The sequence below is a fragment of the Amaranthus tricolor genome, chromosome 6 (assembly GCF_026212465.1).
Source record: "Amaranthus tricolor cultivar Red isolate AtriRed21 chromosome 6, ASM2621246v1, whole genome shotgun sequence".
Classification (NCBI taxonomy): Eukaryota; Viridiplantae; Streptophyta; class Magnoliopsida; order Caryophyllales; family Amaranthaceae; genus Amaranthus; species Amaranthus tricolor.
Genome location: NC_080052.1, coordinates 15,433,691 through 15,454,172, shown reverse-complemented (window position 1 = coordinate 15,454,172; position 20,482 = coordinate 15,433,691). Strand labels below are relative to the sequence as shown.

General features: G+C 26.5%; 1 protein-coding gene across 2 annotated transcripts; it reads left to right on the top strand.

Moving 5' to 3' along the window:
* The first annotated feature begins 2,353 nt into the window (after positions 1–2,353).
* On the top strand, positions 2,354–19,481 carry LOC130814595 (probable sulfate transporter 3.5). Of its 2 annotated transcripts, XM_057680713.1 has the most exons (12): positions 2,354–2,745; positions 4,879–5,086; positions 7,893–8,064; positions 9,050–9,115; positions 14,296–14,409; positions 15,341–15,457; positions 15,549–15,675; positions 17,096–17,382; positions 17,530–17,720; positions 17,952–18,034; positions 18,587–18,663; positions 19,051–19,480. In XM_057680713.1, the coding sequence occupies exons 1-12, from the start codon at positions 2,430–2,432 to the stop codon at positions 19,216–19,218; spliced, it is 1,926 nt and encodes a 641-aa protein (XP_057536696.1). In that variant the 5' UTR covers positions 2,354–2,429; the 3' UTR covers positions 19,219–19,480. The 2 variants fall into 2 exon arrangements, with proteins under 2 accessions (XP_057536696.1, XP_057536697.1); XM_057680714.1 differs by lacking the exon at positions 14,296–14,409 and having other exon boundaries at positions 19,051–19,481.
* Positions 19,482–20,482: the final 1,001 nt, after the last annotated feature.

Genomic DNA, 20,482 nt, shown 5'->3' with positions numbered 1-20,482 from the left:
TCTTGGATGTCCCCTCCTTCTTGCCATGGCAGGAGCACAGGGCAGTGGAGCACCGGTGAACCGAGAGAGAGAGAACAGGATAAGAGACAAACTAAAGGACGAAGCCAGCTCGAAAAATTTATTACTGTTATTACTATTATTATTATTATTATTATTATTATTATTATTATTATTATTCGCAAAAGATTTTCTACTACTAGAATAAGGATTATACATCCTAAATCAAGGAGCCTTCTTTAATTTAATTTTTTACTCTTTTTTATTATTATTTTTGATTTTTTTTATTTTAATTTTTATTTATAATTGTTATTATTATTATTATTATTATTATTATTATTATTATTATTATTATTATTATTATTATTATTATTATACTTTACTTTATTATTTTTTTTATTTTTTTATTTTTTAAAGTTTTTTTTAAGTTTATTTATTTTTATTTCTTACTATTTTTTATCTTTACATTATTATTTTTATTTTATTTTATTTTTTTACAAAGTTATTTTTTTAGTTTTTTTTGGTAATTTTTCTTTTCACTTTTTAATATTATTTATTTATTTTTATTTATTTTTTATTAATAATTTTTGTGTAATTACTTTTTCAAAATTTTTATATTATCATTTATTTTTTTAACATTTTTCATAACTCTAAACTAATTCGAAAAAATATGTACATTTTTAAAAAATACATGTACCCTACAAACATAAAAATATATTTTAAAAAATATCGTATGTTTTCTTTTGGATCAATATGTGGTACGTATTAGTTCGTAAATGATATATAATTGTTTTTAATCGGTACGTAAATATGTATCCTTAAAATAATAATAGGTACCCCAAAAATAATAATACGTACTACTTATAACAATATATCTACGCCTAACATAATAAAAATATGTATCCTGAAAATAATAATATGTATCCCTAAAATGCAAATAAATGTGGTACATGATTGTTCTAGAATGTTACATAATTATTCTGAATCAATATGTAAATATTTGTCCTTAAAATTATAATATTTGCACCTAAATAATAATATGTACTACTTATAAAAATATATGTACCAAATAACAATATATACTACTTATAAAAATATATGTATCCTTTAAAAAATAAATATGTACCCTTAAAATAATAATACGTACCCCTAGAAAATAATAAGTACTGTTTATACAAATATATGTACCCTTTAAAAAAGTATACAAAAAATAAATAATAAATATTAAAAATATAAAAATAAACAAAAAATAATAAATAAAAAAAATTCTAAACAAAATAATTACAAAAAAGTATAAAAATAAAAAAATATTAAAAATATTAAAAATTAAAAACAAAGTAAAGTAAAATAAATTAATTAATTTAAAAAATAAAATAAAATAACATAAAAATAAAAAAATTAATAATGAAAAGTTAAAAAATAAAAAAAATTTTAGGAAAAAATAATAAATCATAAATCATAAATGAAAAATAAAAAAATAAAAAGATAAAAATAAAATGAAAAATAAAAAAATAAAACAAATAAACAAATAAGAAAAATTTTTAAAAGTAAAAATTAAAGAAAATAAAAATTAAAAATAATAAAAATATAAGTAAAGAAAATAGAAAAAATAAAAAATGATAAAAAAATATCTGTTATAAAAATAATAAAAAAAGTAAAAATAAAAAATAAAAAATAAATATACATAAACTATATAGTAGTTGATTTAGATTTTGAATTCTTTGTATTGTTTGCCTTTTTTGCGTAAATGTGTTAATTATTGTGGGTGAAGAAATTGTCCGAATTTCTAAACTTTTGGAGTAATTAAACAAAAGATCCTATTTTAGTTTGATTGTTTACATTTTGATCTTATATTATAATTTTTGTTTGTGTTGATCGTTAAAGTAATTTGTTTTTTCTTCCAACGTATTTTCAATTTAAGCGAATTGTGCTTTTTTTACCTATACCTTTATTTATTGTTAGTTATCTTTTTAGTGTGTGTCTCTGTACTAATCTTTATGGGGTTTTGGCTTGTTTGTTTTTGAGTTAACGGCGTCATCGCCTCGTCCAGAAAATGAAAATAACGAGGAAAAACAGACAATGCTATTACACACGTAAATTAAGCTGATCCAAATTAACGGTCTCACAATAACGCGGTCTCGTCCAAATTTTTGTCTTCAACTTACATCATTTACTAATCCGGAAATCTTAAACCTTTTAAGTTTTAACCTTCTTTAAAAAAATTTAACTGCCAAACAATTACGTCACATCTTATTCAATTTCTTGAGACAACCCAACATCATTTTCAAGTAAATAACATTACACTTGATGGTTTCACACTATTTATACCCAAAACTTCTCTAACTTCTACACCTAACTTTCTTCACCAGTTCACCTCTCTTCTCCTCCCCTTCCCCTATTCTCAGAATTTACCCCAAAAAAAAAAAAAAAAAATGGAATTTGAAAATTTTGATCCCACCCACAATGTGAACTTTGCAAAGACAAGAAATTTTGGTGAGAAAATAAAAACTGATCTTACAGAAACATTCTTCCCAGATGATCCTTTTAAAGGATTCAGTGAGGAATCTCCAAAAAAAAGATTAATAAAGGGGATTAAATATTTTGTACCAATATTTGAATGGTTACCTTCATATAATTTTAGGCTTTTTAGGTATGATTTTCTTGCTGGTGTAACCATTGCTAGTCTTGCTATTCCTCAAGGTATCAGTTATGCCAACCTTGCCAGAATTCCTCCTGTCATTGGCCTTTGTGAGTCACTCCTTTAAACTTTTGTTTTCCGATCCGATCAGATTGAGTTTAATCTTCTTCATAAATTGTGTTTATTTTTTGTTATTAAATTTTTTTGTTTTTGAGTTTGTTTGTCACCATAAATTGCACCTAAAATTTGTCAGTTTTATACGAATCAAGTACTTCTATTTGACTATTTCTGTTTAATTTGTGTGAAAAGTGTGGTTCTTAAATGTGCAATTCCGTTTCCTTTCAAAAAAAAGGGTACAATCCCGTTTTACATGTTTTCAAAATTAATAGGGATTTTTGGTTGACACTAATTAGTATTAAAATATCAAAATATTTTATAGTCGTTTAGAAATGAAGAAACAAATTTAAATATAAGAGTTCTTTCAAAAAAAAAATTTGAATATAAGAGAAATTAATTTTTACAACTAGATATTCAATAAACATCGTACTCCTTGACTTGACTACTTCAAATTTGTGTCTTCATCGTGACATTGTCTCATTTGAAAATTTGTGATAAATTTGGTAAGCCTTAAACTTTTATTTTATTGTCACATTCTAAATCATTGGTAGTTCTTTTGGTAATTATAATTCACTAGTTTAAAAACTCATGCAATTCACAAGTTTATGAGTATGAAAATATATAAAAATATTACTTTAGAAAATAAAGCAAGTATATAGTATCGTGATTAAATTTAATGAACACATGAAGTTTAAAAGAAAAAATTAAATACTAATTTTTAAGAAAATTATTTATATAAATAATTTACCTCTAATTTTTAAAAATCATATTTTAAATTAGGTAAATATTATCATATAATTAACTATCATTCACTAAAATAATTTTTTTATTAAGTTTTATAATCGTTATATTTGTTATTTTTCAGCATTTTTATTAACATGTATGAGTGAATTTTTTTTGAGTATTTCATTCTTATAAATGATAATCACATGTTGATTACGATGATAATATTAATAATAGTTTCCTTATAAAATTATTATTTGTTGATTCAGATGATAAAGATTGCTTTATATATAAAATAAAATGGGATACTATTATGTGTTGGAAAAATTTGTTGTATGTTGATGGCCAACGCATATTTTATTAGTCATTGTAGTACATGTAGTTTTGAGATGATTTTGTGATGATATTTTCTTGATTTATAAAATGTATATTTCATATTATCCCGAATTATATATTGTCATTAATAATAAATTTTCTACAATTTAATAGTATGCATGTCATGTAGGTAACTTAGAGATAATTAATAAGATATAAATTAAAGTAATAATTACTTTATCCGATTCAAAAAGAAAATATTGTTTATAGTATCTTCTTCCTCTTAAACTTTATTTGTTAAAGGTTTTACTTTCTTAACCATAGCAAAACTAGTATATAGTGAAAATTGTTAAAAATGTCTTAATTATATTCTCTATTCATTTTATAAGACTATATTCTCAATCTTTATTATTCATAAAAAAAAATATGTATGTGGCCAATAATGTTTGAACTTTTTAATCTTGGATTTATGTAGGTGACAATGAGTCTTTTTATTTAATAATATTTGTAAATCAAGAATCAAGGATATCCTATAATTTTTAAAATATATTTTTATTCCTTTTGTTCTTTGAATAAAATATTAAAGATTTATTTGCATCTTGCCCTTTCACACCATGTTAATCGATTATTTATCTTAAAATGGAACGTTTTATTTGTCTTATATAGTTTAAAAATGACATTAAATTTTGAATTATTATAATTTTTTACTGTAATAGTTTAGAAATCAAATTTCATTGAAGTTTCCCTTAACAAAGGTAGAATACGTTGAATATCATATAAAATCATGAATTCCAATAGGAAATAAGGTGTAACGTTAGAGTTCATAAAATAGAAATAGATGTGGCATTATTACTTATTATCATACGACAAACAAAGATCACTACTCAATGTGTACTCAATGTGTACAAATTTAAGGGGATAAGATGTAACGTTACTACTATGATTGGAGATAATTTCAAGATTTAAGTAATCAATTTAAAATTAGATATATTGTTCTCTATTTTTTTTATTGCATCTCTATATATACTTGATTATTTATTTGATACGTAGTTGAATATGAATATTGTTTTAAAATGTTAATGGTGCAGATTCAAGTTTTGTGCCACCATTTATATATGCTGTATTTGGGAGCTCAAAGAACTTAGCAGTTGGAACAGTGGCGGCTTGCTCATTGCTCATAGCCAATACTATTGGAGGAACAGTCTCGCCAACTGAAAATCCAACTTTATACCTCAACTTGGTCTTCACTGCGACTTTTATTTCTGGGATCATTGAAACTGCTTTGGGTGTTTTAAGGTAATTCAAATTTAATTAATTCGGCTTCAAACAAAAAAAGAACATACATATTTACATATTTCTAAATATATCTTTTTATTTGCACTATTAGAAGCTCAAAAGAATTAATTATATTTAAACTCTAGAAATTAAAATCGAATAGTAGCCTAAAAAATAATGTATTAGATTTTTTTTTTTAGAAACTTAATAATTTATTGATAAAATATCATACGATATTTATAACAGAGTTACATTTAATGAAATATATAAAAATTTTAATCAAACAAATTCTATATAGAAAAGGCCACCATCATTATAAAGATGATCTGACACTGAACCATGCCTTCTATCACGTTGTTTGGTACAACCTCTTTCAAAGGTGTCTTTTGATCTAGTAGTATGGCTTTGAAATAAAGATAAATTTGAGATTAGGGATTATATTAGCATAATTGACATCTGTGATAACGTTATATATACTTTTTTACCATTAAATTGATAATAAGACTCTAAACTCTCATCATAAGAGACTGTAAAATCTAATATATGGAAAGATCTAATCTAAAAATTAGATAGACTAATTCTGTAATATAGATAATGAATTTTTTATAACTAAAACGAAAAAAAAAAATTAAAGAGATTGGGGTGCGGTGGCATCAATTATCCATTGATAGTAGCCCCAAAATTTAACAATAAAGGTTAAAGTTTTTTTTAGAGAAAAAAGAAGAGTACGTAGTAGATTTTATTGGATCATTTAGAATTGCTAATAGTAGTTTTTTTTTCATTAGTCTTTGACATTGATCTATTTTCTTCATATAAATAACATCCATGAATTAATCTATTTTACCAAAAATCTTCGTAAGAGCTAGATTAAACAATTAGTTTTAACAATTGATTTGTTAATCTATACTTTTAACTTGTTAAATAACTCTAAATACTATTTATTTGCCAAACAGTCTCATATACATAGTGCTCCACCATTTGTCCATTTCTCTACTTTGTTTGTCTTTTCTTCCGCCAAGAAGGATAAAAAAAATGCCTATTTCTTTTGATAACGTGTGATTTTTTGGTGACATAAAATTTCAAAAAACATACTTATATACGAACGTAAAAGAAATTTATTTACTAATATATTTCCTATCACATCGATATAAATTTAATGATTTCAATTGCCCAAAGGTATTACTAAATACCGTCATCTTTTTCATTTTATCGCCACCCTATATATAATGAATTTTCAAGATTGGCCCTGCATAATTTTCGAACTCAAAAACTGTAACATGTCTCTAAAACTCTCTAAAAACACTATGTTAACTTAAACAAGCTAAAAGTGTACATCAAATATCAATGGTGAACCAAAACGAGCATGATAACGATTCGGTAAGTAATTAATCGATTCGAAATTTTTCAAAAAAAATTAAAAAAATTTCCAGAACCCCCTCGAGTCTCATAAAATGTGCGACTAGACCTAGGGAGAGTTGCACAAAAAGTGCGATTGGACCTAGGCTGAGTCGCACTTTCTGTGCGACTGGGGGGTTCTGGAAATTTTTTAAAATTTTTTTTGAAAAATTAATTCTTTTTATTTATTATAATTATTTATTAAATATTATAGTAAATTATTTTATTTTATTATATATTTATATATATTTTTGTGTTTACTTAAATTATTTATTTATGTTATTTTAATTTATTTTATTTTATATATGTATTTTAAATTCAAAACTAATTATTATAATAATATTATCATAATATAATAATATATTTAAATAAAATAATTTATTACAACATTTATTAAATAATAATAACTTAAAAAATAATTAAATAAACAAAAGGATATTCAAAATTAAAAAAAAATAAATAAATTACGAGTCGCACTTTTTGTGTGACTCATAATTTTTATTTTTTTTTAAATTTTGAATTACATTAAAATAGAAATTACCTCGAGTTTTTGTTAACGACTCCTCCAAGGTTCAGTCGCACTTTAGCTCCGATTAATTTTATGTGTAGATTTTGTGTTTTTTGAAGTGATTAAAGTGTTATTGAGTGAGTTTGAAGTGTTTTATTGAAGTTTTAAAATTTTTAAGTCCAAAGGCATTTTCATCATTTTATTAAATTAATTTAAAATAAGAGTGACAATAAAATAATAAAGATGGCAAAAAATAAGAATTAAGGCATAAAAATCACACGTTGAGGGGAGTTGGCTAATAGTTCAGGCTGTATCTAAATTTCTACTTACTTTTTAGCTACGGGGTCCATTTTCTTAGTAAACGAATACTCCAACCCCATGTAAATTATTAGATTTAGTGAATGAGTCAATGTTCAAATGATTATGAGATAATTATTGTGTTAAAATATAATAATTTTTAATAAAATTTCACATTGGATCAAATTTTTGATATGTTCAATATTTTTTGTTGTATAATGTCACATGCTTAAGTTGATGACGGTCTGAGTGGTATCACTATATCGTCTCCACTAAAATTAATAAAAGGCATACATACAAATAGGGAACTACAACTTTTTATTTATTTTTTTATAACAATTGCACAAGTTGCACTATAAAGGACAGAAGTCGGAGTACATCTAATTAGGATTTCTATTTATTTCTTCGTTTTTTTTTTTTTTTTTTTTTTTGCCTCTAATTAATATTCTGTCTTATTTGAAATACTGAAAATTGCTTTAAAACTAAAAATAAGTTATTTTGAAATTTCTGAATTTATTTAACCATCATGTGATAAGATTGATTTTTGTTTTTTGCTTACCCATAAAAATTCTCAAGTTTACCCCTAATTATAAAAAATTGATTATGTTTCGTTGTTTGAAATTACAGGCTAGGAATTCTAGTGGATTTCTTATCACATTCAACTATTACTGGGTTTATGGGAGGAACAGCAGTGATAATAATTTTGCAACAGTTAAAGGGATTTTTGGGATTAAAGCATTTTACTACTAAGACTGATGTAATCTCTGTAATCAAAACATTGTTCAGCCACAGAAATGAGGTATATACTCTGATGTGAAAATTCTTGCTGCATGTTTGGTTGATAGTACTAATCGGTATTAATAAAAATAATTTGAAGCGTATATTTTCATGTTATGTATCATGTCATTACTATAGTAATGAAAATTTGATTATAAAAGAGTTTTTTGTTAATAATTTTTCATTACCACCAAATATCACATGTTTAAATGGTAATGGATTGAAATGAATATTTTTTAAAAAAATAAGATTGTTGACAGAAAATAATCATAGCCATTAAATTTGTCAAGAGACAATCCTATTAAAATTGTACTAACTTTACATTATTATTCCCATTATTTATTAGTATTGATTATCAAACTGTGAGCTAGGGTTTAATCATACAATCCTACAAACATATTTAAATGTAGCTAATATATTTAATAGTTATTAATTTCAAAAATTTAAATTGTGAATTAAATTTGTTTGACTTTATGTCCAACAACAATCATAATGTCTTACAAGTGTTACAATTCTTATTAACGTTACGATCCTTTTGTAGTATGTATTTTTTGTCTGATTATGATTCGTATAATTGTAGAATCGTACATCAAAATTGCAATTTTAAGAACAATGCCTTTGAATATTTTCTTAGAAATTTTAAAATTATAAATTTTTTAAAAAGAAACTTGGTAAATTTGATGTGATAAAATTATACGTCCACGAATAAATGTTTTTTTGGTCAAATTTATTCGTTCTAGGTGTATATCTTACTTACTTTTGGTTGTGATTTACTATCTAATTCCGAAAGATGTATTTATGTTTGGTGCATCAAAGCTATAGAAAAAGACACAACATAATTTCGTAATGATTCTTCTTTGTTGTTAATATGAGATTTAATCCCTTGTTAATTGTTATTCACTTATTTTGAATAAAGTGGTGAATACTGAAAGGATTAGCTTAGTTTTTAAGTACAATTCTTGATTAAATGATTTATTGAGTGAATTGTTTGAATTTATGTTTTGCAGTGGCATTGGGAGAGTGCAGTTGTTGGCATAATCTTCCTTGCTTTCTTACAGTTCACCAGATACGTGGTTAGTTTCTTTTAAGTTCCTTTCTAAATTCTACTCTTTATACTCCTCACATCACACAATTCTACAAATACTATGAAAATGTATGTATTTATATCAAATAAAATTCTGTAAATTGGTTTTAAATTGAGATAGTAAGAGAAAATATATGGATTTTAATTAATAAATATGGTTTGGGATAATTTAAAATTGATAATTGTAAAGTAAAACGAACAGAACAAGATAAGAATATTGGTATACTCATGGGAATACAAAGAATATTTGTCAACCGAGTCTTAAAACTTAATGAATTGTTTGCTAACAAACTAATCATTGGTACAAAATATGCAAGCAACTCTTACGTGAGATCATTTTACACTGAGATAAAATGCAAGTGACTCTTTCATACAACTAAGATTGAAGCTTTAATTTAGAATAAAAGTGTCAATTTGAAAATCCAAAATGATAAACAACTTAATATTGGTATTTTAAGTATGAAAGTAAATACTTTAATTAATTTAATTGGACTATTTACACTTTATCGTAATCAGACCGTCTTAATTTCGATTACATATATTCTTAAATTCGATACATTTAATTGGACTCATTCAATGTAAGCTTCAAGTTTAAAAGTGATCACACAAAATCTCTAACAGACCAATTGTAATCTTTAAGTAATTCGATACTTTTTTAATGTGATTTTTTTATAATTTTGAAGTAATTACTTACAATATTAAAATGATCAATAATAACTTAAAGTAATCACTTAAAATTTTAAAATAATCATTTTTTATATGATTAAAGTGATAACGAATAATTTCAAAATAATCATATATATATATATATATATATATATATATATATATATATAAAAGAATAATTAAAAAATATATTGACATACATAATGGGCCATTCTCATAGAGAAACGCTGGCATGCAAGACTTGTTAAATGCATATTATCACTGGCAGTGAATCCAATACTCTATATTGGTCCGGCCCAGCTTAATGACCTCATTTTTAGTTTTGGTTTTCTTTTTCTTTTTCTTTTTTGGGTCATACGCAAGTGTATAGCTCTTTGTTTTGTCATTTTTATTAATAAAAGAAAGTTTGATGTTTTCTACTTTTCTCCCCACACGTGATGCATTAATTTCAATAAAATGTATTCTGTGTTAAAGATTCTAAGTCATTATATTGTATATGAATATTAACAAACTAGCTAGGTTAGTATTATGTTTTGTGTGATGATAATTTTTTTAAAATAAGTATTATGACACTTAAGAAAATAATTTAGTTAACAGTACAAAAACTAGTTTAATTGTCTGCATTTTTAAAGAATTATTCAGCATTAATAATAATAAACTTTTTTAAATCAGTTAGGCTTATTGTCTTTAAAATATTGTACAAGCTAGCACTGATTAAATATCACAAATATAAATAAAGTACAATGTTCATAGTAGCATTGATAAAACTTCGTATATGGTTCAAACTTCTAATTTGCAATAATTTTTTAAAACAATAAATAATTTTTGTCTTTACGTAACTCTAATTATTAAAATTTAGTATTTAAAAATAAAAAGATCATCTTCAAACTTGTAATTATATAGTTATTTTGCTAGTGTGCTATTTTAACGATATTTTTTTTGCAAGGGTATTCGTCAATTAATTGTAATTTTTATCTAGTCTATCCACTAATTGTCACCCTCAATTTTAATTTCTATCTTCGCCTTATAGTAAATATACGATATTTAATAATGATATAAAATATGATAAAAATAAGGATAACATCGTCATTATAATTTGGATGTAAAAATTAAATGAAAATGCGACATTTTAGGCAAAAAGATGTGAACAATTAGCGTATTTTTATACTAGATAGATTTCCGTGTAAAATACAGATACTTAAATATTTACTGATATGAATAATGATATTATTTTATAAAATTAATTCATTTACAACATACACTTAATTATTTAATCTTTGTACTGTTATGATATTATCATAATCAAAGTGAATAAATAATTTATTATACAACAATATCAAAACACACTCATAATAATTATTGAAATTGAGACATATAAAATTTAAAAGTCTTCAACCATGCGAATTTAGTTGAAAAACTAGCCAAATTAGTTAGTTTATTCATTATGTGATGATGATTTATCCATGTTCAAATAATAAAGATTTACATGTATATTGTTTTTGGTTTATATAAGGTAATATAGTATTTCAATAGATCATCACATAGATTTATAGTTAATCAACAAATATTATACTACCTCCTATTCATCTAAAATGTCTCATTTACTTTTGAGACACTATTCATCTATCACTCTTGAATTGCATTTTATTATTAATCTATAAGTTAAAACATAGCCATGTGGGATCTTATTTGATTCGTTTTGATGTAAAGATTGTTAATATCAACTTTTTATAATTTTTAATTATACATAAACTCGATATATTAAGGATCGAATAAGTGCATTGATAGAGTGCATAAAGTAAATGAGACATTTTAGATGAATAAGAGGTAGTATGTTTTAATGAGTTAATTGTTTCTTTAAATATCAAGTCACATATAAAAAAATTTCCTATTAATCAATGATAGAAAAGAGGCAGAAAAATTTTTAATGATAATATGACACGTGTCATCAAGTCATTTCTTTATTAGTATTTTTTGATTATTGATTATTGATTAGGAATTTAGCTTGTTTAGATATACTTATTGTATATGTTGTATATGTTGGAATGTAAGACCATTATGAAAATCAATACTAACCAACTATTCAAAATGAAAATACTTTTATTTTTGTTCTTTTAATAGCTATTTCAAAGGTAACTTAAAATTAATTACTTATGCAAAGTTAAATAGAAAACTTTCTAAACTTAAAATAACATTAAATTTAACTTATCATACATACATAAATTAATATTTTTTTTTGTCTTTTTTGTTAGATCACTTCAGTTTTGATAACGGTTTAATGAATCAAGTTTTAATTTTCTTTATGATGTGAGATAACAAAAAATTATAGATTTACATAAGAAAATATAGTATATCAATAAATCACATATATTTATAGCCAATCAACAAATATTACAATATGTTAATTATTTCCTTAAATATGAAGTTACGTATCAAAATTTTTCATGTCAATGATAGCAAATAGGCTGAAATTTTTTTAATAAGAATGTGACACAAGTTGTTTCTTCATTAGTATATATTTTATTGATTATTGATTTATTGATTATTAATTATTAATTTTTTTATTAATTTATAATTTTATAGTAATCACTCTCAATAAAGTAAATATTTCCTCTCCCAACCACACAAACCAAATCACAAAGAATCAAATCAGTCAAAAATTAATCCTAAATGATGTAAAAACATTATCAGCCTTTCCAAATCAAATATTACTTTTCATTCAATTATATTACATACTCAATGCCAACTTAAGCCATCATAGTAACTCAAAATCTTCAAAACAAACATAAACATAAAAAAGCCACAACAAAATAAGGAATCAAAAAAATTGATTATCAGTTTGAATTTTAAATGGATTACAATGTTGTGAAAAAAAACCCATATAATAGTAATAAAAACCATTATAAAGCTCCTCTTGTTTACATTACTGAAAATGTTTATCCAAATTAGGAGACATTTTAAGCATGTTCAACATGTTGGAATGGATAGAAACCCGAAATTTGGGGACCTCAATACTAAGTTATGTAGTATTCCAAAATTTTTCAAGTGTTTTAAAATATAAAATTGTTAAAATATTTGAATTTGTACAAGGTCTTTAAAAAATTTGTCAATTTTTATTCTGTCCTGGTCCTGTTGGAAATACTTCACATGTGAGACAAGATCCCACATCGATGAAATAGTGGGTTGTTGACTTACATATATAGTGGGTGAGCTAATCTTCCTACCACCATATGGTTTTGGGAAATAATGAACCTCACCAAATGTATGTGCAAGTCAACGCTCTTGACTCGTGGATTTGTAGGCTCAAGCCCACGGGTCTCTCGTGTCCACACGAGTGGGCCACGGTGAAAATTATGTGACGAATTGTCACGGCTTAATATGGTATCGGAGCCGAAGGTGGTTCCTGGTATGATGTGGCTTACATGTGAGGGGAGTGTTGGAAATACTTCACATGTGAGACAAGATCCCACATCGATGAAATAGTGGGTTGTTGACTTACATATATAGTGGGTGAGCTAATCTTCCTACCACCATATGGTTTTGGGAAATAATAAACCTCACCAAGTGTATGTGCAAGTCAGTGCTCTTAACTCGTGGATTTGTAGGCTCAAGCCCACGGGTCTCCCGTGTCCACACGAGTGGGCCACGGTGAAAATTATGTGACGAATTGTCACGGCTTAATATGGTATCGGAGCCGAAGGTGGTTCCTGGTATGATGTGGCTTACATGTGAGGGGGAGTGTTGGAAATACTTCACATGTGAGACAAGATCCCACGTCGATAAAATAGTGGGTTGTTGACTTACATATATAGTGGGTGAGCTAATCTTCCTACCACCATATGGTTTTGGGAAATAATGAACCTCATCAAGTGTATGTGCAAGTCAACGCTCTTGACTCGTGGATTTGTAGGCTCAAGCCCACGGGTCTCCCGTGTCCACACGAGTGGGCCACGGTGAAAATTATGTGACAAATTGTCACGGCTTAATAGGTCCTAACAGTGGTATTTGAAATTTTGGATCAATCGCTTACTCTTACTCCATGAGGCAACCATCTTTATATATTCAAGATTTCATTAGTTTAGAATTGGCTTTTTTTAGATAACCATCCTTACTCCATGAGGCAACCATCCTTATAAATCTAAAAAAAAATTAGAATTTTAGATAACAAACCATATAATAAAAAAATTATTAAAACAGGATAAAAACAAATTTTCTAACTTTATTGAAAAAAGGACTAAGAAATTTGAAGAGACCAAGTTGTTTGGAGAATTGTACTCCTAATGAAAATGTAAATGAAAATTTAATTATTGGAAAAAAAAAAAAAGAAGAAAAGAAAATTCTTATAAAGCTTTTAAAGGAAGCTTTTCATGGGTAGTGATTGAGCGTCAAAACTATTAGTGAGAGAATAACACGTGGCTTAAGTTTTTATTGTATTAGTAGAAGTTATGATTATGATGATGATATGATACGTAGTGATTATTAAATTGAATTTTGTTTGAACAGAAAAACAAGAGGCCAAAGCTATTTTGGATTTCAGCAATGGCTCCTTTAGTGGTTGTTATAACAGGGGGTCTTTTTGCTTACCTTGCTCATGCCGAGAAATTTGGTATTGACATTGTGAGTCAACTTTTTTGTTTGTTTGTTGTTTTTTCTTCTACCCTTGCTTTTTATAGCTTAACTAAAATTGTCTTCACTATTAATGGAACATATAATGTTTAATATACTTCTATCTTATTAAAATACATTTATAATTCTTGATTGGTTTATTATAAAGTTTTAAAAAGATTTATTAAAAAGTACCTATAAATTGATCTTGTTTCATTCATTTGGGTATACTTAATTTTTAGTTCTCTCTTCTCTTCTTTTTCTATTCGCTTATGCAAAATTGATATTTAATCTATACCTTAAGTACTAAGTGTAGAATAATATTACTTTTGGTGGATATATTAACCATGAGAAAATCTATTCTATTTATATTTGAGATAGTAAAAAAAGTAATTTCTGAATGCAATGATAAATTTGTGTCACATCATACATTTCTAACGACAAATTTCATGATGATATGCTTCCTCAACATAAAATTAAGTTGTAAAAATTCATGTAGCATATCTATCACTTGTGGTTGTACTTACATAAAAATAATATTCCCTTCGAATCAATTTAGTTGTCTCATTTTCTTATTTGGTAAAGTCTTTTTAGTTGTCCCATTTCTATTTTTGTCAATCTATTTTTACCTAAATATCCTTGGTTCACACAAGTAATTACGAATATACCCCATATACCTTACTTACCCAACTACCCTTCACTACTTACCCTTCATTACTTACCCTTTTTAATGAACCCCACACCATCCTTAATAACCGTGCCCAAGCAAATGGGACATCTAAATTGGTTCGGAGGGAGTAAATAACAAATGTCAACTTAAGTAATTGATAATCATCTAGTCTAACCTTTTATTTATTGGTTAACGTCGAATATAAATTGAAACAATAAAATAATAGCTAGTATTGTTTGAAATAACACGATAGATATATAATACGTGATGCAGGTTGGACAGTTGAAGAGAGGGATTAACCCGCCTTCAGTGAACAGATTGAACTTTGATCTAAAGTACATTGCTGCACCAATTAAAGCCGGAATCATAACTGCCGTCTTAGCCCTTGCTGTAAGACTAATCCCAATTATTCTTTAATCTGCTTCTCTTTTGTAATTAATTACATTGATTTAGATGACTAGAGATAATTGAAATGAGACAGGAAGGAATAGCCATTGGTAGGAGTTTTGCCATTATGAAAAATCAGCAAACTGATGGTAACAAAGAGATGATCGCTTTCGGCATCATGAACATTGTTGGTTCTTTTACTTCTTGCTACTTGACTACAGGTTTGTCTCACAAATTGAAAATATAGTCGTTTTTGTTTTTTTTTTAACTTCTAAGGGTACTAAATTCATACAATAAATTTGTAGAATCAAATTATTAAATCGTAGAATAGAGTTATGATTCTACCTCTAAAAATTATATTTTGAATAAAATTGGAAGATTGCTGCCAAAATAAGATTCTACCTATGATTCGAATCGCTCATTGATTTTGGATCGTAAAATCGTAAAATTATAGATTAGAATTGTGATTTTAATAACAAAGGGTTATACAATGAAATATAAGATAAGAAATACAAACAAAAATAATGAAAGAAGTATGACAAATAATAATGCGGAAAAATACATAATGTTTATAGTGTCTCATTTGTGTATGACAATAGACTCCTTGCTTTGAATGAACCACGAATTGAACAACACCATAGAGAAAATTTGTTTACAACGGTAACATCACTCGGAAATCTTGATATAGATTGAACGCGACTATAAGCTTTCCTATTGTGATATTTCCTTCACAAAGGTACTTGAGTTATGAGAATGAAAATTTATAATGAGATATAATCAATCACTCCAACTGATTAGTGCAAATCGATTGAACTAAATGATTATGTGTTTATGTAGAGAATAAAATCAGAAAACAACAAAAGAGTTTATAACTCTCTTATAATTTAAGAGAATAAGAGAAAGATGAGATAGAAATTCTATTCAAAGATGTAAATGATTTCCGTGCAGTCACTCTTATTTATAGAGTTGAAGTAGTAAGACTTCATCCAAATCCATACATCAAGAATAACTGGTGATTATCAATTAATAATGACGTAAAACATTAATTCATAACAACACAACGCTCCATGAAACAAAGTTTCGCATCACGAACAGATGTACTGTTCTGAGGTGCTCGAACAAGCATATGCAAAATCACTTTCCAGAAACTTTCTAATGCGAAAATCTCAAAGTGCTCGAACGAGCACGTAAGATGTTCGAACATGCAAATCACCAAAACATCAAACGGAAGGTTTTGGAACAAACTGACTGACCAAATATGGCATGCTCGAACGAGCACAAGGTCGAGCATAGTGAATTTTGCTTTCGATGTTACGTTTTTGCTTAGTGTATGTCTTAAGAACTTTGGATAATGTCCTACGCACTCTAAATCTCAACAATAAGGACATAATGATGTATGAGGTATCTTGGATATCTCTCCCTCAACAATGCTTCTATTAATGATTTGGATTCAACTATGGTATGACTTTTCACCCCAAACATGTAGAAGTTTGACTTCACCATTGTAATTTGTAATGCATACTTCTGACCTCATCTAATGAAATTCTATTTAAGTGCAATAATATGATGAAGTCTTAGTTTTTTAAGTACTTTTGTTTTACTTGTATAAACAAAAACATGAAGTAATTGACTTGTTTGTAGGGCCATTTTCGAAGACGGCTGTAAATTTCAATGCAGGATGCAAAACACAAATGTCAAACGTAGTAATGGCAATAATAATGATGCTTACGTTGTTATTGTTGGCACCATTGTTTAGCTACACTCCTATGGTTGCACTCTCTGCAATTATCATGTCCGCTATGTTTGGTCTTATTGAGTATGACAAAGCGATTCACCTCTTCAAAGTTGATAAATTTGATTTTTCCATTTGCATGCTTGCTTTCTTTGGAGTTACCTTCATTAGCATGGACGTTGGACTTGCCCTCTCGGTAACCATACTTATTCTCAAAACATTGAGAAATTTATTTTAAAAATTAATGATTTAGGCTGGCTTGTATGAGTCCGTCTCACCGTGAGACGGTCTTATAAAGCATACAAGACTTTCTGTATTAAGTTTTGACATTGTTATTTTTCAGATTGCATTAGGAATTATAAGGGCACTACTATACACAGCAAGGCCAAGAACTTGTAAGTTAGGGAACATTCCAAGTACAAACCTTTACCGAGACATGGAGCAATATCCTGATGCACAAAGGACACCAGGAATCCTTATTCTTCAACTAGGCTCCCCAATTCTCTACTCTAACAATACTTATATTAGAGAAAGGTCAATTTCATTCATCAACCTCATTTTATGCCTTCAAAGTAAAATCTATTTACCTTATTCCTGTTTGATTTGTCTTAATGCATATTTTTATGATATTAAGTTTTTAGAATTTTTTTTATCATGTGAAATTAAAGATATTAAATATTAAAATCATGCATTGGATCGCGTGAAAAACAGAAGTGTAACAACTATTTAAAAACCAAACGAAGAATTTATTTGGGTGTCTTGTAGGGTTCTAAGATGGATTAGAGATGAAGAAATTGATAAAGATAATCAAGGGGATTCAGTGGAGCACCTTATTTTGGAAATTGGAGGTATAGACACTACAACATAATTTAAATTTAATGGGATATAGATATTTAATTTAAGTGTCATTACTTTAAATTTCTAATAGTATACATATTGAATTTAGTGATAATTATTACACCCTTTAACGGCATAATAAAAAATCATACTAAAGTTTTTCGCGATATAGGATTTAGTGACATTTCTCATAAATGACACTATAAACTATCAAAATAATTACATATGTTATTAAAGGCCAAATAAAATATCACTAAATTACTTTATAGCAAAACTTAAAATAAAAACCAACAATTATTACACTAGAAACATAATTCTGTGATATTTTTTAGTGTCGCTAAGTCTTATATCTCAGAAAGTTAATTTTGTTGTAGTGATATTTTATTTAGTTTTCTTAAATGTGTTTTCAATAAACAATTCGACGTGATGGGAGACATCATTAACAAGAAAGATATTAAACATGATTCAATGAGAACAACTCGAATTACATATTAAAAGACGAGAATTTTCATATAAATATATTCCAACATTTCCGATGAATAAAATTTTGATATTTGTTATAGGGGTGACAACTACAGACATGACCGGAATTGAAGCATTATATGAGTTGAAAAGACTTCTAGTTGCAAAAAATATTGAGGTATCCAATTTTTTTCAATTTTCTTATTCTTTTAAGAATCTATCTGTCTTTTTATATTGCTCTTAAACAGGTAAACTTGTAAGATATATTTCTTTTATTCACTATTATTGTCCCCTTTAATTTTACATATTTGTCAATGTGCATATTCAATTGTAAATGTCTTAAATTGTGTTTAATTATAAATGATAAAATGTTAATGTTAACAAAAATTATATCGAGACGAATAAAATAAGATTCTACTTGATTATAATAATACCAAAAGAATCAAATGGGACAATAATAGTGAATAGAAAAGAGTATTATTTTTCATTCAACAACAATTTCAATGGAACATAACAATATTTAAAAAGAGACGTCAACTAATTGTCGAGTTTTTATTAAATGTAGTTGTCATTGGTAAACCCAAGGATTGAAGTCATGGAGAAATTGATAGCTTCCAAGTTCATTGATGTAATTGGCAAACAATATGTGTATTTGTCAATTGATGATGCAGTTGAGTCTTGCAGATTTAGACTTAGTGGCCCAAATAAATGTAATGGACGGGATCAACCATAAATCTTTTATACTCTTTGGGCTTAGATAAATTTTGAAATCTTTAAATGTAAAATTAAACATGGGCTTCTAGTATTTGTTATTATAGACGACCCAATATATTTAAATGGGCCTTAACGAATGAATTTTCCTTAATCCTCTCTTATAAAAACAGGGGAGAAATAAGGAAGAAATTGAAAGTCACTTGTGTTTGTTGTATTATATTATTCTTGGAAGGCAATATCAATATTATATCTCCTATTTTAGTAACAGAAAAACTTGTATGTGGTTGTCTCATGTGTGCGAACAAATAAATTTTATATTTGTCGAATTCAAACCTTAAAACACTCATTTCGAGATTTAAAAAGTCAAATCTAACAATTAAAATCGCTACTCTAAACCTCAATTTTCCTTCTCTAAAGGCTTAATTTAATTTTTTTTGCTATTGACTTCAACTCTTAAAACGTCCATTCCACCACGTAAATGTCAATTCTAACTCTTAAAACCCCTACTCCAACCCTTAATTTTATATTTTACTTACCTATTCCGACTGTAAAATATCTATTTCAATACCTAAAATGTTTCTAATAATGGTTCAAAGTTTGTCAAATTCAAGACTTAAAATGCCTATTTTAAAGTCCAAAATATCCAATTTGAGCTTTAAAATGTCAATTTCAAAACTATAAATTGGACCTATGAGTGGTTGCATATATATGCCCCGCCCGTCTAGATTTGCTGTTTTAGGAATATCTTTGGTGTTTTTTCTGAATGAAGTTCTTCTCAATAAACCAGGTGTTGATTCATTAGGAAATTATATTATTTTGATACCAAACCTTAAATTATTCATTAATAAAGTAATTGGATCTATAAATTTTCCATCTAAAATGCATCACAAAATATTAAGAGACACTCTTAGAACAATAGAATCAATCCATCTCGGCCTTCAACAAAGCAAGAAAATGTTTTTAGATGAAGCGAAAGCCGAAAACACTATGTAAAAATATCTGTTTATTTTTTGGGTTGTTTGTTTTAAAATATAATTCTATTTCTAAAAATTAAATAGCATTAAAGAACAACCTACAAATTCTAAAAAGGAGCCATAATAATTTCATAACGGTTCACCAAAGAATACCCTTAGAGGGCACCCTTTTCAAGAGCATCTATATCTAGTGGAGAAAATTTTGTTAATGGTTTGGAACTTTCATAAATTCTTGTATTCTCATACTTCATTTAAATAATTTAATAATAGAAATTTTTAGTCTACGGGCCTTTTATTTTGAGGTCGTCT